Source organism: Bombus pascuorum, chromosome 1, assembly GCF_905332965.1.
Source record: "Bombus pascuorum chromosome 1, iyBomPasc1.1, whole genome shotgun sequence".
Taxonomy (NCBI): Eukaryota; Metazoa; Arthropoda; class Insecta; order Hymenoptera; family Apidae; genus Bombus; species Bombus pascuorum.
Window position 1 is genome coordinate 26,354,922 of NC_083488.1, and position 22,678 is coordinate 26,377,599.

The 22,678-nt window shown below is 36.9% G+C and overlaps 2 protein-coding genes across 2 annotated transcripts in view; one reads left to right on the forward strand and one right to left on the reverse strand.

Moving 5' to 3' along the window:
* The first annotated feature begins 775 nt into the window (after positions 1-775).
* On the forward strand, positions 776-2,839 carry LOC132908857 (deoxycytidylate deaminase). Its single transcript, XM_060963247.1, has 4 exons — positions 776-871; positions 953-1,194; positions 1,295-1,508; positions 1,765-2,839. The coding sequence occupies exons 1-4, from the start codon at positions 822-824 to the stop codon at positions 1,859-1,861; spliced, it is 603 nt and encodes a 200-aa protein (XP_060819230.1). The 5' UTR covers positions 776-821; the 3' UTR covers positions 1,862-2,839.
* Positions 2,840-3,969: 1,130 nt separating this feature from the next.
* The window catches only part of LOC132908821 (N-alpha-acetyltransferase 15, NatA auxiliary subunit), a 45,076-nt gene continuing 26,367 nt past the window's right edge, over positions 3,970-22,678 (reverse strand). The window contains exons 9-11 of the mRNA XM_060963180.1: positions 6,084-6,277; positions 5,899-6,007; positions 3,970-5,744 (exon numbers count right to left, since the gene is read on the reverse strand). Of these exons, the coding sequence (XP_060819163.1) occupies positions 5,227-5,744; positions 5,899-6,007; positions 6,084-6,277 (821 nt within the window). The 3' untranslated portion in view covers positions 3,970-5,226. The remainder of the gene's footprint in view (positions 5,745-5,898; positions 6,008-6,083; positions 6,278-22,678) is intronic.

A 22,678-nucleotide genomic window follows, 5' to 3' on the forward strand; every position in this document is an offset into this window, starting at 1 on the left:
ATGAAAACAATGATTTATCGGTACCAGGAACTACCATTGTCGTGTCTAAGAGACTTGCCCTAAGCTCTGCCATGCACCGATTATTACAATGTATCAATCATACTTCAAAAGTTATTGTTGACTTACTATTTTTAAGATCAATTGCTCTGCAATCTTGATAAATTAATTTTATTTATTGTTTCCTTCCCAACTGATATTAATGTAATTCAATAAATTTAAGAAAATTAGAATTATGCTATATAGTATAATGCTATTCTATTTTTTATAAGGTATTATATATATGTTTGAAACTTTATGAACACTTTACGAACACATGAATAATCCGGCTGAAAAAGAAATTCTTCTCATACCTGAAAATACATACGCTGTACAGTTCGTTGAGTACAACCTTTACCGTAGTTCATCTGTTACTCTGTAGATAGCGCAACTACAAGTTTAAAATATTAATTTCAATGTTCCAAAATAGTAGAATAACCGTGTTTTAAATAACTATATAGGCACTTTAAATAATTAGTTATTGAATCCTAAGCATATATTGTAATGATGCAATGATTTTTGTTTTCTATATATGCTTGCAACATGAAACCAGTTTTTTGTATCGTTTAACTGGATGACGGAATTTTGAACACACACGCCTATTTTGTTAATGACTTCAAGGATGTATTTCCTACGTTGGCAAAATATCATTTTAGTCTTAATTTCTAACGTGTACGTGTCGTATGAATAATGAATCGTGTTATTATTCATTGACTAAGTAGTTTGAATTAAACCACAAGTAGAAATTCTTTATAAACGTTCTATAATTATAAAAGTTAACAAAAATGACATCAAAAGATAACATCGAAGTTAACGAAAAAGTCAACTCGGAAAGGTATGTTAGATACGATATTCTAACCTTTAATAAATTAAATAGTTACTTAATTGATGTAACATGAATTTTGTATCTTTATAGTGAGCAGCCTCGTAGCGATAAAAGAAAAAACTATATAGATTGGGAGGATTATTTTATGGCTCTGGCCTTTTTAAGTGCGAAACGTAGCAAAGATCCTCGTACTCAAGTTGGTGCATGTATAGTGAATGAAGAGAAGCAAGTTATAAGTATTGGATATAATGGAATGCCCAATGGTTGTAGCGATGATGTTTTTCCTTGGTCCAAAGAGTCTGTTGATCCATTGGAAACAAAGAATTTATATGGTGAGCTAATAACATCTCATTAATTGTCAAGATGATCATATTTGTATTATATAATATAATGTAATATTGTATTGTAACAATGATAATAATGAATTTGCAGTATGTCATGCAGAGGTTAATGCTATTTTAAATAAGGGTTCTAAAGACGTTAAAAATTGTACCATATACATTTCTCTATTTCCATGTAATGAATGTGCTAAAGTAATAATACAATCTGGAATAAGAACAGTTAAATATGTGTCAGATAAATATGCAAAAAAGAAGAAAATTCAAGCTGCAAAAAGAATGTTCGATGCTGCAGGCATTACATACAGGTATTTGAATTATGCAGATTGCACATATTTATTCTTATTAAATTTGTATAAGTGTCAGATTATGGCAAGAAACTATAAGACTTGTATTACTTGACACGATTTATTTCCTTAAAATTATTAATTAAAATTCAAATTTCTAGTATTTAATACATACGTTTCAATATGTGCTGAATGTACGTTTAAACTGTATTAACATTAATTCATTTATAATATTACACTATTATTATTTAATAACATTATAAATCTTCTTTTCTAGCAAATATGTTCCTAAGCACAAAAAGTTAATTATTGATTTTGGTGAGATCGACTCTACTGAAGATAAGGAAATAAATATTGAAAATGGAACTAGTTGAATAAAAATAATGTAATTAAGATGACAATGTCTGTAATGAAAAGCTTTCCAGTGTATATATTCATGATTTATTTCATTTTTTAATGACATTTTGTAGGTTTAAATCCGTAATTAATATTAATTCTTTAACATAAACATGAATTACAGTTTTACTGAATATTCATTTACTAAAAGACTGATTACCATTATTTACATGCAAAACTAAATTAGGTACAGATGGGAAATAGGAATACCCCTTATTTTAAATTTTTACAGGTCTATTTGTAGTTTTAACATTATCCATATAATAATATTATGGAAAATAAATAAAACAATGTACAGAATGTGAAAGAATTTAGCAATAATACAAAGATACTATGCTATCATCAAGATGTAATATTATTTGCAACAGTATTGCAAACGATGTACTGTACAAATGTAAATAGTAGTACGATCAAATATGGCATGGTAGAAACATGTAACAAGTGTGTATCATTTCCATGATAAAATAATATTTCAATATCATTTTTTACAAAACGACTGAAGGAGAGGTGATTGTTGATACGTGATATAATATTTTCATGTTGACTTGTTATTAATGTAACAACAAACAGGAATTGAACACAGAGTTTTGATGCATACGATAATGATACGTTTATATACATACTATACATATCCATGTTCATGTCTTTAAAATATTACTTCACGTTTGTAAATACCGCTATAATGGAGAAAAGTTACATAAAGAAAGTAATTACACGTGATGATTGAATTCATCATATAGAAAAATATTTAATATTGTAAAAATGTATGGGTATTTTATATATAAACACAGATATTAACATTTGTAAAAAGCGTACGTGGTTGTATAAATGTTATCTTTTAATACCATAAAATTTGGGCAATTTTTGCACAAATCACGAACTATTCAATTTGTAAAAAGCGATTGCAGAAAATATAATAACAGGTTATTGCAAATGGCAGTATATTACTAATACAATGATTAAAGTAATAACCACATTTAAATAATCATTGGCTTCATTTTCCAATTTTTATTCCTTTCTTTTTTATGTCCTTCTTTTTAAGTCTTTTTTATTCGAATAACAAATCACCTTAGAACTTAATCGTATTCGTTGAAAAATTTTGCATGAAACCTATATGATGAATTCATTTACATGAGGAGATGGAAGAGGATATGGGTTGAGGTACCCATGCTTATCGTTAGCTCGTACGATTAAATCAAGGACTCAAAGGCAAATCTAAACTGAATCTTCTAAAAATTAATGTACCATCCTTAATCAACATTGTTTATTTCTTAAAGATTTAATAATTAGTTATGAGCGGAATAGAAATTTTTATACTGAGGTAACAACCTCCGATAAAGATTGGAGCAACTAATATATATATATATATATATCTTTTTTTCGAAATGTAATAATTATGCAGGAGTTTAAGCGTACTGTAAATAATGTATTATAAAAAGAAAATAGTATTAAAAGATAGCAACACTTCGGTAGATGCATGGTCGAAAAGTTGAGTATGACGCGAATGATGTATGATAATATGCATTAATTTTTCTAATGATAGTCTTTTACAAGAAGAAACACTTCGTATATCGATAGACTAGCATGGTGGTCATATCATATTTCCTTTGCATTGTACAATAATTAAATGACTAATGGTAAAGTGAATGAGTAAAACTTCTACATTATCGCTTATGTTACGACATTATTTATGTAGCCCTGAGAAACATTCCATGCATTTACAGAAGGTATCAGTTTAATCAATACAATTGTATTCATTATATTCTGATAGAAGATTATTCCATCGATTAATTTTGGATGTACGTATTGAGTTTTTTGTCCGTTGTATGTTACGAATGAATTAAAATGTTAAATATACATTACCATGACTTGATGCAAATATCTTATTTTTATGATTACCATTAAGTCGACTTTGAGTGAGCTTTCAACATTGGCATAATATTAACTAATCGCAAAATTATACTCTATGACTTAAATAAGATAGGAAATATGTGTGTATATGTATTTATACATATATATCGTTAAAGTAGTAGGTGAAATATATACAAATATTATCGCTAGTTTTTAGTATCTGTATCTTATTGAATTCTTTTACTTTTTTTTCATTAAAGGAAACTCACGACTTATAAGTATGCACTGGTATTTCAAAAAATAAACGAGGCAATCATAACATCGTTCGATTTGTATCGGTAAATTTGAACATTACCTTTTATTAAAATTTCTGTAATCCGTTGACATACAGATGTATGATATTTTTTTCGTTTGCTTGTTTTGCTATTGACACTTATTGTTTTCGATTTATCATATACTTTGGTAATCTGCGTACACAATATATGCACTTTTATTGTTCTTATAATAACTTTCACGGAGACTTTCGCAAATGGATGCTATTTCCATATTGACTACTATCTCGATGGAATATCAGGGCTCCAATCCAAACGTAGATTATTACCCTGGCTTTAAACACAGGAATAAAATTGTGTTTCTAGAAGAAAAACATTAGACCGTTCATTTGACAAGTTTGAACGGTTTTTGCGAATGAAGTGAACTAGAGAAGTTAGTATATGACTTGGAACAAAGTCTATTCTCAAAAAGTAGCGACGAACATGCGTGGTACAATTATCGGTGCTCGATGATCGTCTAGTTTCACAACTCTACACAGTAGAGTATTTATGTAGACATCGCTGAAAATAGTACACCTTAACATCAAGTAGAAATATTCATAGAACGCGCATACGAATGTATACAAGTCTTGTATTTTGTACCAATGTGTTAGTTTACGCACGTCATATATTTTACACACTGTACTTCACCCCATCCCTCCCTGCCCTCCCCCAATCCCATCTATGCACTAAACATTTTCACACTTTGTCAATCCTTCTTTTCAACGTGACCGCTCTGTCGATAGAGTGCTCCTTTAATTCATTCTGTTCCAATTGTTAATTAATATTTAGCTAAAGCCATCCTTTTCTTCGTTCACCTAAAATTCGGGACCGTGCCACAGGCGCTTGTCTCGCGTCCCATCGTGTTATAATTTATTATTAAAGATTATTTATTCAGCACTGTCCCAGCACTGTTCACACTACATGGATCTTCCCAGGAACAGTTCATGTATAATACATGTTTAATAATTATCAATATTAAATCCGCAAATTTCGCTTCTTCTTTCACTACATATGTTCATTCGTTCGCGTGCCTTTTACATTCAACGTTAGTTTCTTTGCTCTTTTTTTTGTTCTTTTCCTTAAACGTAGATCAGAGCGTATCTCAGCACACTCCTCCTCCATTGCCTCGTCGTCTAACTACGCAATGATTCGCTAACGCTGGATAGCGCGTACCTGGATCAGTTCTTGATGGAATTCTCTTTTTCTTGATGCTTGATCGTCACCGTCAACTTTGTCTCCGGCGGTCGAAAAGCGGTCGCGTATGGGAAGTATTTGTGACATTTCGCCATATAGTCGGCGATTGTAGAGTCGCAATGGCCAAAGTCACCATTGCGCAACGATTCCAATACTTTTGTACAATTCTGTAATGTTACACCTTCGAGATCATCAATGTTTGTGGCGAGGGAGAGAGCTTTTGTTTGAGCGGACGGGTCCAGGACGTACAACATCCTCGCACCCTGAAGCAAATGCGGCAGTGAGTTTCGATTCTTTTTTAGGAATTCCGCGTTCAATTGAGTGGGCGTTGAAGTCGAGTAGATTCCTGCAGTTTGTCGCTTTACTACCTCGCCTACTGGTCCTTCAGACGGCGAGCGGTTAGTATGCAACATGAAGCGTACCAAGCACGTGTGGAGGTCCGGATTATTAGGATCTAGACCATGCGCACGTTTTATCGACCTTAACATTAACAACGTACGACCTGCAAAAGGCGTTTGATTTTTTAAATGAAATCTAATAATAAAATCCATTGCTTTATAAATCAATGATTATTTGCAACTATTATTATTAATTTTTTTCTTTGACAAGAATGTTACAAATGATTTGTATCACCAATGCTGTATCACGCTACGTACCTTTACGAATGTATATTTCAAATGCCATAAGATGCGTCTCTATTCTGTTCGATGCCAAGTCTTGCAGTGGTTGTAAAAATTTGATTGCTTGCTCGAGAGGATCCTCAACCTGAAAATAATAGCTCGAATCAAATTTCATATTATCCCGAGGACATTAACTCGTCGGATTTACACGATTTACTGACCCTCTCCAATTTCTCTGGTATAAGTTCATCTAGCGTAGGCTGTTCTAAATCGGGATCGGTCTGTTGCCGCGACTTATTGTGCTGTTCCCTCTTTTCTTGGGCTTGGGCAGCCTGTTGTCGTTCCAGCTCAGCCTTTCTACGTTGTTTCCTTTGCTTGTTTCTCAATTTCTTCAGTTCTGATGGCGCTAAATTTTCTGTAAGATGAAAACAAGTTATTAACATACACGATTACAATAGTAATAATATTATCGATAAATTGAGTTACTATGATTGAACGAAATATAAGTCCAGTGATAAACTTGATAAACCGTCATTACATGATACATCAACGATGTCGAAGGCTATTCTTGTCATTGGAAATTCATTTGGAGAGAATTTCATCAATTCTTAGAAATTACACTCATTAGGAATTCCCTTAATTCAACACTCCTGTCTATAGGCAAAGAATCAGAATGCCAATTCAGCGTACCCTAATTGAAAGATCTAAACTCATTCAATTACCCTAAGGCTGAAAACACGCGTTTATTCAATAACTAGTTTACGAGCCGCCTTGTACCTTTTTTCCAGCGAGCGCACGTAAATTGCGTCTAACAGCAGAAATTCCCCTGTTGTCCTGAATTTTCAAGTACCGTAATATCATCGTAATTGCAGCAATGATAAATACGTGAACGCTGAAACTGTCCCCGACGCGGTTTCGACACGCACACCACTTTTACCGGCGCGAGCTCGCCCGAACCAAGGTCAAGCGGTTCCGTCGCGCGGCAAAAGCGATTCCGGTCGGTTTCGCAAAACGTTTTCTAACTTTTCCTCGCCTCTGGTCGTGGTCAGACCTACTGACAGCCGTTTGTAGGTCTGGCATGCGTGCACGTGTCACGCGTGCACTGCAGTCACGTGCAGTCCCGCCGACACTACCCGTGAGAGATCGTAACTTACCGGAGGGAAAGGTGGAACCTGTCCCTATCGCGATCGTGATCACGATCAACTTCCCGAATAAATTTTATAGTTTCAACTTTATAGTATGGGAATACTCCATTTATAAAAACGAAATATTAGTTGGCGACCGTGTCTTGTAAAATTTTGTCAGACCGTGCAAGATTTGAGTAAGACGGGCCTCGTGTCAGGAAGCTTCTTTCGAGATCGATTTTTCTATGAAAAAAAAAAAAAAAAGAGAGAAAAGAATCGAAGGTAATTACGCAAACAACGTATAATTTTAATAAAAATATTCAAACAAGGATGCTCGAAGAGATGGTTGCAACATCGTGTTTATCGATAGGATCGGCGCTTCGTAACAGCTAGGCTTCTGACGAAAACTTTTCTTTTCTAATTAGATGAAAATTTGCAACGAGTCCTGGCATCGATCACTCTGATTTATAATTAATCGTGGAAAGTACTGTTCGAAGCGGTCGAGGAGGTTCGAGTTTATTGCGCTAATTCCCCTACACTTAACTTGCTCAGTGGGCATTAACGGCTTAATTACCGTCCTATTAATGCAGTTTTATAACACGAAAATCACTTGCGCGCTTTCCAATTATGTAAGGAACAGTCAATGCGTTATTTGGACGCGGTAGAAAGAGAGACTGGCTCTATGCTTCGTAAATTCGTAACTACGTACGTATGATTTTTTGTTCTTTTCCTGTAGCCATCGAACGGTCTTCATCTCGAGGTCTGATTATATTTGCAAACGATATCTAACGAAAGAAATTTTGGAAGCAAGTAGAAACGAAGAATATTCGATAGTCCAATCGCGTGATAAAATAGAAATAATAATATTTACACAATATGTTATGCAGTTGTCCCTGGGACGATGTGTCATTTGCTTCTTTTTTTATGCTTTTGAGCATGATAACAAGCGATTATTATGAGATAGACGAGGAAGAAATCGATGAATTCGAGTATACGATCGACCTTAATTGTACACAATACATAGATGTTTGATTTATTCACCTTTGCTCGATCTCCACGATTTTGTTCGATTTCACCTTGAAGATGTAATTTGGCTTCCTTCCTTATATTCATTAAGCGTGTAAAAATAAAGATTATCATTGACTGTGTATTTAAAACACACATATTACACCATCGTCAGATTGTACAATCACGCACCGTGATAACGTATTCTACGAAAACAATGGTTAAAACAGTGATGATGACGTCCAACGAGAACTCGACAACATGCGAATATTACGAGATAATCGAGAAAAAAATCAAAATCAGCTCGAACATACGATCGATCATAATCGTGCACGATAGAAGTTTGGTTTGTTCATTTTTGTTCGATCTCTTCGATCTTGGTCCATTCAATCTTGAGGATGTAATTCGGTTTCCTATTTTACATTCATCGAGCGTGCAAAAATAAAGGTTATCATTGACGATGTACTGAATGTTTCCAAAACATATCGCGTCTCCAGCCTTAGATTGCACAATCACACAAAATGATAACGTAATTTGTGCAAACAATGGTAAAAACGGAGACACAGAGGATAATTAGAGGCTTTGACGTAATCAATTTTTCTCTCGTCCTCATAAAATAGTCGACGAATAAATCTTATCGTGTGTCATTCTTAGTGTTTGGACATCATTCGTGGTATTGCTGTCTTACAAAATCTCAATTGAACCCTCTTTTCCCACTATTTTGTACTCGTGTCTCATTTGTTATTCTCTTCCTACGAGTATGCTTATAACATATACAACTTTTCTATGTGTATATATATACACACACATACGTGTCTATATCTTTCATTGGTTTTCAATAACAAGAAGAAAAATTACTTTTGCCTGTATCGTTGTCTGTATCTTCGATATACATTATCACTTCGAATCAATCATTTCAAAGAACAAACATAAAAAGTCTTCACGTGTCAAATTTGATTTACGCAATTCCATAAATGCGCCGCAAGGGCTATCCCTCGGACTTCTATTCCAAACAATCAATCATCTTATACCTACAATACATCTAACTCGTTTCAAAAGACTAGTATCGAACGGTCAGCGATTTTAATTGGTCTGAGTGGCGCGGGAAAATATCGTCGGCAATTAGGGACCGGTATGCGGCTGACAGGCGAGGAATTTTTCATCCTTGACAAAGGGGGACCTTGCCAGCGTGCATTACGACCGCGTTGCGGAATGTGGAGCAACAGGCGGTACCAGCACGCAACGACGTTTATGCAAATCTCATCCCCCATCGATTACCACAGTGTGATCATTAGATCGTGGATTTTTATGCAAATTCCTATTTTTGTAAACGCAACTAAAGAAATGCTACCCCAAATCATTTTCTCGCAACTCCAAAATAATTGCGAGTAGATCGCGGATTTTTATGCATTTACAGAAAGAAATTTGAAGATACAAAAATTTACAGAATACACATTTAATACTCGAAATTATAAAGAAGAATATCCGTTAAAATATTTGGTAGGCGAAATGGATCTCTGCTGAGGTTCTGCAATTTCTTAAATTGCATTGGTAAAGATATTTGAATTTGCATAGATATCTGCGATTAAATTACAACCAATACCTTGGACATTTCATACGTTTCTGCGTACGAATACTTTGCACTTTTTAATCTTCCTACAGGGTCATAAATATACGCGTTGACACGGCGTTGTTAATCGATCTGAATCGCGATTTCCTGCTATGGGCAACGCCTCGAAAATTCGATTTTATCGACGAGGCCCTCTTTCCATTACGAAAGTGGTGACGTTGTAGAGGAGCACCGTAATTGCACGTCGAATTCCGACGCAAATGGCGCATGCTGGCCCTCGCGGTTCCACGATCGATGATTTCTATTTGGATCGCGTCTGAATTTCACACGATTCTGGTAGCGGTAGAAAGTAAGCGCGAGTATTCGTGTTCGGCAATTTCGTTCGTTTGCTTGTGTAGCATCGTCACACCCTTTGTTTCCTACGTGATCGTATTTTTGTATTTTTAGCGCTATGCCGAGTATTTTTATCGTAGCCTTTAGCATTACTTTTCATCTTTTTCGTTTTGCAACCTCCTTAACAAATTTTTCAATATCTACAGTAGGTGTAGAAATGACAATCAATTTCGGTAAAAACCTTGTCGAACATTGTTTATTTAAAACATTTTACCAAATAAAAGATATTTACAAATCTTCCAAAACTTTCAGATTGAGTTTCATAAAGAAATATTTATTTATACCTTCCGCGAAGATATTGAGAAATACTCAAGAACAAGCGAAAAATATACGCAATAAGTATTCGTAGCTGAACCTGAAATTATATATAGTACAATTACCCAATGTAAGTTCAAAATGAAAATGATCTCTATTTTTCGTCGCAAATTAAAATCTCAACGCTTCTTTCTTTCTTACTTTACAAGTTCCGTCTTCAAGTATCTGGCTTATTCTTAAATCAGGTCACTTCGATAAAGCGATAAACCTCAATCCCATCTTAGAAATAGGTCGCCGATCAACCCAAACGGCACGCGCTGTCCAAAACTTAACGTCCCCCATTTATCGTCCGTACGAAACGTCCTCGTCAGCGTTTTAAAAATACGTGCACCGACGTCGGGATTTCGTTTTGCATAAAACGCAATCTGACGCGTGCAACGGATCCAGGTTTCCTAGGTGAAATAATTATGGTTAGGTAAGACGCTGCAAGCAAGTAGTGCAAATGACGGGGGCGGCAAGGTTGGTGGATACAAAAAGGCAGTGCGTCTCGCTTAAATCGCAGTCATTAAAACGCCGGGAGAGAAACAACGAGAGAACGGCGAATAAAAATGTTCAAATGACGCTTTTATCTTCGTAATCGAGTACGCAGAAGTGCAGCTGTTATTTCGATTTAACTAGCCACACGCTGTCGCAAACATGCGCCCACGAGCGTCCTCAACGAGCCATTTTTGTTTCTTCCTCCGGTTTCCTAGTGTATCGACTTTTGCTAATCGACGTCGCAGGGGACCGCGATGAAACTCAATAAATTCAACTATATCCGAAATAAAGGGAAAAGTCGAATGGTTTCGAAATGTCTATATTTGCAGTAGCTTGTTATTTTTTAATGCAACGATGCACTCTATAATGCAACAGTTGCGGTTCTTCTTCAATGAAATTATACACGTTTTCCTTCTAGGCACGTTATTCCTTTCGTACATTCTATCCGAACATTCTTAATGAACGTATTAGAAATGCTCGAAATTTGACAGTTACAAAAGTTTTTGATTAGAAGAAGACTCGATTTTTAACACTTCCGTATTAAATTGTTCGATACCGATATACCAATAGATCAATAGCATATCAAATGACGATAAAATATATCGGCATATATCAATATGTCAAACGGAGGAATAAATTTAATAGTGATTGAAATCGATCGTTACGCTTCCAAGAAATCCACGCAATCGGCGATGTATTGACCATTGAATATTAATTCGCACGTTGTCTAGTATGCGGTACTGCTAGCCTCGATGTATTCAGTCAATCTAACGGACAACGAAGGCAATATAAATAGTTAGATTTTTGCGGCGGGAAGACGCGCTGCTGCCTTCCTTCGTTTCCTCGCGCCCTTTGCACGCGTATAATCACATCATGTCGCAATGAAGTTTTCCTTCGTTCGGTGAAAGTCGAACGCGGAAATGGATAAACGATACTGGTAATCTGTTGCTCAATACTCGATAAAGGAATAACGTTGATGAAGTTACAACGAGTGAGCGAAGAATAAAGCTTTAATTGATGTCATAGAGTAAAGGCAATTAACAGTATCGTGAAGTATCGTTTCCAGACACTGTATATTAGAGAGAGTAAAAATCGCCTTGAAAACTGATTAAGCACGTGGGAGAAATAATCGCTAATATTAATTTTCCGAATTTATTTCCTATTTTTTAATTGCGTTCTGCGTTGAAATTTCGAATGAATATTAAAGAAAGCTTACCTGAAACGAATAAAGAATATCTTTTATAAAGAGAAGAAGCTAAATCTAAGGGAGGCCAGTGAAAAGTTTTGTTCTCATCCGCGCTTAATTAGTTCTATACTTAACGCCATACAAACTACACATTTCATCCACTTGTCCAATAACGTTAAATTTATCGCGGTAATACGTTACGTAAGAAGTACTTTGCTTTGCCGTTCAATGGTTAATGGCCGCGTAGTTTTTCTTTCAGCTATTCATAACTCTGCTTGGTAGGAACGCGAGATATTTCTATCGAGTATTGAAAAACATAAAAGAAGATTATTAATTTGAAGTTATGCAGGGTTTCGAGTTGCGTAATTTCTACTGCAGCACTAAGTAGAGTCGAGCGGATACTTTCGTAGTGAATACGGGTACAAGCGGAAGTTCAAGAACGCACATACGGTCAACAATCGGAATGCACGCAACGATGCGGCAGGCTTGTCAGTGTCGAGGGGAATCGGTTGACAGAAATCCAGGTGAATTCAAAATGAAAACATTTCGTAACTGTACGTAGCGACTTTTACCTCTTTGCATCGAAACAATCGAGCTTTGTTCCGGGTTGACGTTTATTTCGAACGAACTTGGTTTCTTCGAATTTTCCAGAGAACAAGCGTATCTCCCCGCTTGAAACTTACTTTAGAATAGAAAAATATGGCCTCTAGATAAAACGAAAAATCTATTACACGAGCAGATAAAATTGCATTGGAGCTCTTTGACTCAAGAACAAACTGACCATCGCGATTTCCTGTGTTTCGAACGTTATCAACGTCTCGAAATCTAATGGGACCAATTATTTATTACTGTACGTTACGAGACAATACCAGGATTATCGGTTATATGAAATTGAAAGCGGAGAAAGGTGTAAAACAAAACTTAACAACGAAATTTATTGGAACTACGTAATCGTGGTACGCAACAATGTATGTCTGTAAAAATGGTAAACAATATCGATCACACAAGAATACAGATTCAGGAAAAAACTAACAACAATGTAACTTTGAGATCCATTATGTTGCACAACGCTGATTTTATCTTAGACATAAATTGGACAATTGTTGTCGTACAATATTTAACAATAAATGTAGCTGCAATACTTGGAAGGCGTTACGTACGAGCAGAACCATCGATTACCTAATGTTGAGCTCAAAAGAGAATGTCATTTAAATTTAAAAGTAGTATCTAGATTTTAATGATTTGTTTAAATAAATATCGCTCGTATGTGGCCACGTGTACGTTCGACTAAAATCCAAGGAGAAAGCAAAAATGCTCGAAGATTAGACATAATAATAGTTCTCCGAAGTGCACAATGCCATGCCAGATACAATAGCCACAGACATTTCCATACGATTTCAATGACACGTGCTACTAGGAAATGTAGTGACAACAGTACGTGACGTTACGTTGATTGTCATTAATTGACAATACATATCGACTATGGATAGCTGAATGTACGAGAGGGGATAGAAATTCAAAATTAAAGTAACGACTTTGTAATAAAAAATTTATCAATGTAGAAGTTCAGATTATAACTTGACAGAAGATCGCTTAAATGAGAAAAAAGGCAACCACGCGACTAAATTCTCCAGCTTACGCAATGTTATTTGAGAAGTAACGCCCTCAACGTCATCACATTCTTTCTATGATACACGATATCCAGAAACTTAACAATCACGATACGTAGAATATACGAGCGATTGATCAGCCTCAACTAAATAATAAAACAGTTAACAAAAAACTCTAACCGCAATACGATCATTCTTCGGTCTCGAATCATCATGAATCTCTGTCAATAACGTTATACTAAACTGAAATAAAAATTACTCGACGGTTAGAGACTACAAAAGAATCTTCCAGATCATACCACGTCGTCCTAGAAACAACTCTCATCGATGTCTCTTCTCTACCAAGTATTTGAATAATACTAAGAAACGGCGACAGCAAGTAGTACACCATTAACAGACGATGCAGAAATTGTCGATTATACGAGTATGTTACTCGATTATAAGGAACGCAACGAGGAACGATAATGCTCCTCCATCAAAATGACGGTAATCGCTAAGAAAAAGTCGCGTCTCCTATGATCGTCGTTGCGACGCGTGCCGCCTCATGTTTTTTTCCATTTCGTAATCCATTACCATGGATATAGACTATTCATTTTTTCGTAGTAGAGCGTAGTTACAAGGTCTGACAAATTATGATGAAATTACCATCGCCATTTGTCTTTAATAGCACGAGCCTCTCCTAGTTCCAGAGTTCGCATTCATGCAAAATTTTTCTATTCCTTTGTTTTCGAATTGTATAAATATCCACAGTCTAACGTTAATATTTACAGACACGATGTCCATAAGAACATTTTCTCAACGAATGTGAAAAAATCATCATTGAAACATGATTATCCGTGTTCATGTGAAAAACCAAAAATATCGATGTCAAGGGATCACGGAGGGGTTACGTTGAACAAATTATCAAGCAGAAATATTCGTGTAAATTAGCGAGGATTCGTTAACACGTGTTTACAGAGAGAATCAAACTCGAAGGAAAAACCGTGTATTCGATGACGTCGTTTCTTTTTCGCCGTGCCAAGTTGCTGGAACGTAAATGGATCGCTTGTAATTTCAATTAACGTTATCCAATGTCGTCACTTTATTGAGTTATTAGAGGAATAGAGATGCGTTTTCAATCAAATGCTCGACCGTGAGTAATCGCGGGATTTGTTGTTTATGCGCATGTTCATTATGTAAGCGGCAACAGTACATTTCTGGTATTCGTGTACTATCTCATCCGTGTTGGCGGATATTTACGAGTTACGAGACTGTCTGATCGTGTCTGATGGAATTATTCGAAGAACGTGAAATGTAAAGTGTTTAGGGGAGGCGGTTCTCTGGCTGGGATAAGCGATCCTAATCTCCTGATTGTGGGTTAACTCAATTCTCGAGTCGATACGTTCGCGCAAGTGGTCGATTCATTGTGGTTTCTGCTTACCGTATTTACAAATGTTGCTTGTCATTGGTAAATCTTTTTATCGTGCAAATAAATTAATTGGTGCTCAGCTTGGTTAAAGAATAGGTCAATTTTATGCTCCACCGATTTGTATGGTCGTAGAAAGTTAGTGAATTTTGTATATCTAGAAAAATTCAGTGGCTTGTACGATTTTTAAGAGAAAATTTTTTCGTACTTGAAAGCGAATATTTTACGGAGTGAGTCATTTTATGTTATTTCTTAACGTTTCTTACTGTATTAGTTTGCAATTTGAGAATTGTTAGAGTTGCGAGTATATCGATGTTTTTTCTCGATTGCTGCAACGCTTAAGCAATCGTTTAAATAAGAATATAGAAAAGGTAGAAAATATTCCCAAGTGTAAATATCGAATGTTTTCACTAATCCCGATTCGACAATTTTTACGTAGATTTTTACAACTACAATTACTCAAACATGATATTTTCAGTGATGCACGAATACCGAACGATTTTTAGCGAAAAGAATGTTCATAACGATATAAACGAATTCGAAAAGAGCGACGGCAGTGCATACAAAAAGGACATAAGCCATGGGAAGCACAAAGGAACAATGAACGCCGAAACAGGTAACTGAGGAGTCTAACTCTTGAAAGTCTGATGATAATCGTGATGACGTTCAAAGATTTATATTCGATCTACCGCGTTGACGTAACTTCAAAAGGGTATCTGACGCTTTTGCCAACACCACCAAAGGTATCGCCAATTTGCCGTGCTTTTACAGATATTATCCACAATATCGTAACAGCAATAAATAGCGCGATATGAAAAAGTAAACTCGTTCGATTTTAAAATTCATGGCGTCGATTCTCTTCTCTACTAAATCACGATTCTCGTTCGTCGCCGTAATACGTTACCAATGCCCCCGTTTTTACGAAGCCGACCGTTCGCGAGAAGAATGGGAGAAAGGTTAAATTCCTCCTAGAAGCACGGGCGTGTGTAGCCAACGTACGTACATAAAAAGTAGAAGAAAAAAAGAAGAAAGAAAAGGACTAGATATGAAATATTTAAAAATGAAAACCGATGCACGCGCTCTGATAATAATTGCGACAATGTTCTTCGTATCTCGTCGGGTCATTGTATGCAGATCGAAGAACACGACTGGTATTCAGTGGGTTCAGTGGTATATTACGTATTCGAAGAGTATCGTGACCGTAATGGCGTGTATGAGGCGGCGAACAATTCGAACGCACCACTGACGAATGCATTGTCAACCGAAGCAACGACCGATCAAAGCGTATCGAGCATTCGAACGCCCAAACGATCGTGGCTTCGTTCGCTTCCATGAGAAAGCTGCGATCGATTATTCACATTCGCGGGTCGGTCAAGAACCGTGATTCATCATCGATCCGGACAGTTCCCGATGTTTTTGCGTACACGCGTCTTCGCGCCGACTTTGCTCGATCGTTCGACGCGCTTCGATACGATATATCATGGTGCAACGATGTTAAATGATTTATAATTGATGTAGAAGCCACTGTGAGCTCGATAACTGTCCATCGATCTTTAACTATAAACACCGAGTGGAACAGACAGCGATACTATTGTCCTTAATTGAAATTTGAGGAGAGACGTCGTTGCTGCGTTTATATAACGATTCGAAACATGATTTTTCTAATGGCAGGGAATAGTTTATAAATATAGAGGAAATCGTTAGAAGAAACATTGTTCGAAATAAGAAGGAAGTACGTTCGGAACGTAAGATGAATGAAACGTATGTAAGAAACGCTAGGCAAATTTCAACAATGGCTCGGTGCTATTGTGATTTTCATTCTGGCCAATTGTTCCTTTGCCCTCGAACAAATAGCCATAAGCGATTCCGTCGACTTGGAACAGTTAGAACACGAATATACGTAGCCAGTGACCTTACAATTTGAAAGTTCCCGGTTTCGATCGAGAACTTTAAAAAGCTCTCCGGATAAAGATTCAAATTTTATAAAAACGTAATAAAGAGCACGCTAAATTGAGAAATTTATCGAAACTTTTATTCCAGACATTCTATTTGATTGCGCATGGAGGATCTATTCTCAGAAGCTACAGAAACTATTCACCCCATTCTCAGCTGTGCCATTTATTACTATACGTCCTATCCATTAAGCATGAGAAACATTTAAGAATAGAATCTTTTAGGCTGATCTATTTTCTGGCATGAAATTTTTAATGGAGACGATCCATGTTTAGAAGCGAAAAGTGGAACCTTTCCACGATGACTGGATTGTCTTCGTACCGTCCTCCACGAAGCGATCAAAGTGCATCAATCCACTATCCCCTTTCGGACTGTGACGCAAATCGGAGCTGGATTCGTTCGCCTTTTTCTTCATCGATTCTCACTGATTCACTTCGACCTGCCACTCTTGTTTCATAACGAGCGCGAAACCGGTAAAAAATAGATTTCACGCGAAACGTGATTTCAGTGCCTTGGTCTCGTCTGCGCGTTGCATCAAATTTTGCAAATAGCAGCAAGCAATAAGTCTAGATGTTATGAGTAGAGCAAGGTCCATCGTGGAAACACCTGTTTCGTGGATCGATCGGTCTTCGTCTCTTCAAGTTGTTTGAGACTGTTTGAAATTGTTTTACTTTTACTCTATTCCTGGCCGTTATGACGTAAGATGATAATACATATAAGGATCGTTGTCGAATGAACGCAGACACTAAGCCAGCCTTGTCATCAAACTGCAATATCCTGGTCAAATAACAGGCAGTGCGATACTTCTTATTATCTTCGCAATTATACATTCAAGTTGACGATGTATTATAATAATTTAAGCGATTGAGTATTGTTTTAAACCTACACGCGCGTTAATAAGTAAAATACCTATTAACTAAAACGTGCAATCAGTGAAATTGTACAAACGTGCAAACAGTATCTTTTACGTCAGAACAGTCCATCCGCTTTTAAATTAAACGTAACTGTATCACATTCTTATCTGCAGTTGCAATACGCTGACGCTTGGATCCCGTTTTGCCTGAAGCATCAATTGCTAAAACGTGCTACGATTTAACAATCGATCGAATTTATGATCCGTATCAAGCTCACCTTCCATCTCTACCATAGTCAGTACGTAAATCCCACCACACTGTGACCTTTCCTCCCCTGACCATAGCGCAACTACAACTTCGATTGAAACCTCGGCGAACGATCTCACCAGCGTTCCATCGGAGATTTTTCTTCGGAGCTTTCCTCTCGTTTCGGGATCGGTGGATTTTGCCCGATAACCTGCCAGCGATATCATCGGTCGAGATATATCGTGGCCGACGACTCGCCCACGTTTCCCACTCGCGTTCTATATGTAGTGAAGGGTGTGTGCAAATGGTTACACGGAGCAAGTGCTAGGCGTGGCTCATAGAGGAGAAATAAGAAAGGGATCCGTGGTCTCTCTCTCTCCCTCTCTTTCTCTCTCGTGGCAATATCGACTGGAAAGGCCTTAACGTTGCCGCTGGAGCGACGCCACCGGAATGTTAACTTCCCATGGCGGGTTTCGTGATCGACGCACGAAAAGAAAAGGCCAGTTTCGACCGGGTCTCTCGCAGCAAGGCGAGCGTGATCGAATCCCGGATTCGCCGTGGCAAGGTCGTGATCCCCGACCATGTTAAGAGAGTGCATCGACGAGCCTTTTTTCAAATTCTATCAACAGGATGCTCTTCGACGATCCTCCCTGCGCTTTGTCCTGCCTCCTTGCTTTCTTTTTCTTTACGTCCGTTTGAATATCATGCGTCAGACTTGGCCATCATTTCCATTGTATCCAAATTTTTCGGTTGAAAACGATGTAGAAGCAGATACGAATCGCTCAGAAAGTAAATTGATCGACTGCGTGAATCAGGGAATAAAGAAGAACGTGTTAAATACTGTAATGGGAAAATTTACGATTGTTTATGTTATTCCCTTGCAATAAGTGAAGTTATAGACGCAAATCCTTAGTTTTTTGAGACGTTACGATACTAATCGTTTATTCAGCAATTATTTCTAAGTATACTGTATACGCTCGTGAGAAGTATCAAAAAAAGGGAAACTTGTAATTGAATTGTGTAAAGTAACCGTTTGGAGAACGATCGCATTGGTTACGCGTGTTTAACGAATCGGCGGTGTTTCGGTAGAGAAATGAGTTAATCACCGCAATCCGGTGATTGTGCAACAAGCAATTGACAAGTAGTCATTAATTTAACTCTATCGTTTAAGTCTACTTAAAAATAAGTGGAAACTATTTCTACCTGTGCAGCTATAAAATATGCATACTCTTAGTTTTACACTTTCTTTCCTACAATTTTCACCTCACACGTCTGAATGCCGCTGTATTCTTAATAAAACTGTTCTAGACCGTATATTGTACTGGAAGAGTGTCATAACTACAACATAAGTGAGCAACTATGATTTCCATTATTACCAAAATCTTCCAATATCGTTGTATTACTCCTTTATTACTGGATCAATGGAATTGAATTTCCAAGTAAGCAGCCTAGAAGGTCTTGTCAAAAGTCTCAACGAAAATGTTTCATGAAACGGACGAGTCGTTCCGAGCGATATAACCGCGATATTCATGGCTCGCGCCATGAATTACCGCCACGTAACAGTTCCTTAGGCATTTTCGCTACAAAGGAACGCGAATACGAGAAATTGAATGACGAAACAGCGCCTGAATATTAATGTTCATTGCCCGTGGCTCAACATGCATTATAATCCAGACGAGAATGCAAAACACATTTCGTCCGAACTATTTCCAGCGTTTCATAAACGAAAAGTCTCGTCGCGATAAAATTCCTTACGAAACGATACGAACGAATACCGCTAATTCATAATCTCCACCTCTTGACGAGAAGCAAGAACTAGGTTCGATCTGTCGATGCTATTCTTAGGATACGGTGAATTTCAGAGAAACAGCGACGTAATGTTTCTTCGATTCTTCACTCGTCAAACAATGGTCGAGGATCTCGCGTATGTTACGAGAACACAGCAAAATAAACTTATTCGTGTTACAATTCGCGAAAGAGCAGCAAAAAGGGAAAGAAAATGGGATGAAATCTTCTCCAGTAGATCTTTGCTTTCTTGTGAACTTTCACTGTAACGATGATTCTTCGTGTTATATTTCCGTAAAATCCAATAGCGTTTTTTTTTTTTGAATTGTCACATTTTGCGTCCCTTTAAATATCCTGTTTTTTATTAACTCGTATAGACTATTTTAATTCTTGATATTTTTCCCTCTTTACAGCATCGATGGCGTTGCGTGCTATTCGAACGAACTGCAAAGACGCGATTTCTTTCGGTTGACTAATATGGAAAACGTATAGATACCTAGACGTGAATAGGCAAATTCTACGAATGAGAACGCACGAATACGGAGATTTTACGCATAAAACGCACGAACAATTAAGGTTACGTTCACCGATAATCGCCGCCGTTGTACATTTTTTCTCTTCCTTCATTCTACATTTACTTCGAATGCAGCTATGACGTGCATCCGATATCTCGTGTTTCTCATAAAGAAATGCATTCGTATAAATTCAAGTTTTTACCGTGGAAAGCACAACGATTTACCTTTATAGGATACGAACGATTTCGATATCCGATGACTGGTAATTGGCTCGAGGTATTGGAAATTATTTTAGGTATTGCAGCGTTGTGAATTCAAAGCGAAAGAGGCCTTTGTGGAGATATTACAGAGATATGAAATAATATTCTCAGAGGCTATACTTATCAACTTCATAAATTTAAATGCAGAGAAAAGTGAGAATTATAAATATTATTTTCATAAATTCATTTTCTCTCACAATTATCCACATTCTATTTTTAATTATTGGTCACGGGAAATATTCCTCAATGATGTCGCCCGGTTCTCAACTATGAGATAAAAGAAATTCCTATGTATATAGTATGAAATACTTGATGCTATTGCATTTTTTCTCTGACAAATTTCATGTAATTTCAGAGATTTTCCTGCATTTTGGAGAATTTCCTACCATTTCCGATTTCCTTGTGTCTTCAGATTTTCCAAGAATCTCCAACCGAACGACAACGGTTTCACAATGATCACACGTATAGCAAGATACGCGTTAATAATGTAGGTAGCCCTTTCTCCGATTGTTTTCTAGGCGACAAGACCTGAAAGCTTGTCAACTCTCGCAGGAAGACAATAGGGCGGTTCGAGCGTAAAGATCGAGCGCGAACAAGCGCGGAAAACACCGAAAAGGAAAGAACGCGCGTCGAATCTCAACGAAATCGCGGCGAAAGCGACGGATGTTAGCGGTAATATGCAGCGGCGAGCAATGACACTTTCGCTAGTCGCTCTTCTTCTTCTATAGAAGGTCATTGTACGTGTAAAAATACAGACAACACGCTGACGGAATTCGTAATGAGCGATGGAACAAGAGCGGCCGCGTTTAAGTAGAATTTCTAATTCCGCGAGCGAAAGGGAAAATCGGTCGGAGGAAAGTTCCGCCGGCAATGCCGATGAATCGCAAAGCAGACACGCGTCACATCGTCCTTTTTCACGCAAATTCAGATCAGAGCAGATGAGATTTGTTCTCAAGTTATCGAGAATATTGCCTTGACCGAATGATTCGCATAGTTCCTTGTGATCTTTAATTAAATCATGACCTAGTTACAAGAAAATCAGATGATAATTCTTATTGACTGCTTGTACATGGAGCATCGTGTGCAGTATCGAAATATCGATTACCTGTACAGTGAATAATTTTAAGACCGGTTACATTTCCTAATTTAAAAATATATATATATATCAATTTTGATCCAAGACGTATGCAACGGACACATATATCAATGTTTCAATATGATTTTTGTATTTGATCTGAACGTTCTGTCGTAACTTTCCTTTTTTATACCGTACATGACATACGTTAATAAATATCTGTACTTATTCAATGATGGAACAATTTTGTAAGCTCTGTATACATGGCAAATACAATTTGTATCCTTCATCAGTGCACGGCTCGTGAACACTAATTCATTAAGTAAATGTCCTTGCTTCGTTAACTTGAGGCAAAGAGAAGTCAGCAAGGCGTATGTAATGCCGTTTGATTTTTTAAAAGTTTACTAGTATCCAAGTTGCCTTTCTTTATTCAGATTCTACGTCACGTTCCACTAAACGTACGAGACGTATCGATCTATCTCGTTATAGCTTGTTTTACGCAAGAATTTCCAAATTTACATTAACACGACTGGACAAATACTATAAAACTGTTTTCGTAGATTCTTGTTTGCGATGAGATCCGTTTGCTTTAATCATTCTGTTATCGAACTCGCGTGTTTATAAGCTTAGTTTTTATAGCAGCCGTATTTTATCACATTGTTCTTCGAAGATTTATTCCAAGCACTTCGCTCTTCGCGTAAAAATTTTATACGGCTTATTTATAACGTTTGAGAAAAGAACTGCTAGATATTATTAAAGGAACAGTGTGTTCAACTGCACGCAATCAGAAAATTACGCTCGCATCGAGATCTTCCATGTCGTCCCATTGTCGTTGACTCAATTACGGTCACGTTAAACGATTAGTTCTAATCGCAAACTAACGAACCACGAATTTCATAGTTATTATTCAACTACTAACAATCATCGTCTCGACGAACCTACGTCCTAACGACTACTGTGCGAAAAATTTTTTCGTTATAATCATTCACACACGTTAGATTACATCGTTCAATTTCACCGATCAATTTGCATCTATAGCTTTC

What these genes read in the sequence shown, in the direction of transcription:
- LOC132908857 (XM_060963247.1), top strand. Translation starts at nt 822, where the DNA reads ATGACATCAAAAGATAACATCGAAGTTAACGAAAAAGTCAACTCGGAA. An exon ending in GGAAACAAAGAATTTATATG is followed by an intron (nt 1,195 to 1,294) that starts GTGAGCTAATAA and finishes ATGAATTTGCAG; the next exon opens with TATGTCATGCAGAGGTTAAT. An exon ending in GCTGCAGGCATTACATACAG is followed by an intron (nt 1,509 to 1,764) that starts GTATTTGAATTA and finishes CTTCTTTTCTAG; the next exon opens with CAAATATGTTCCTAAGCACA.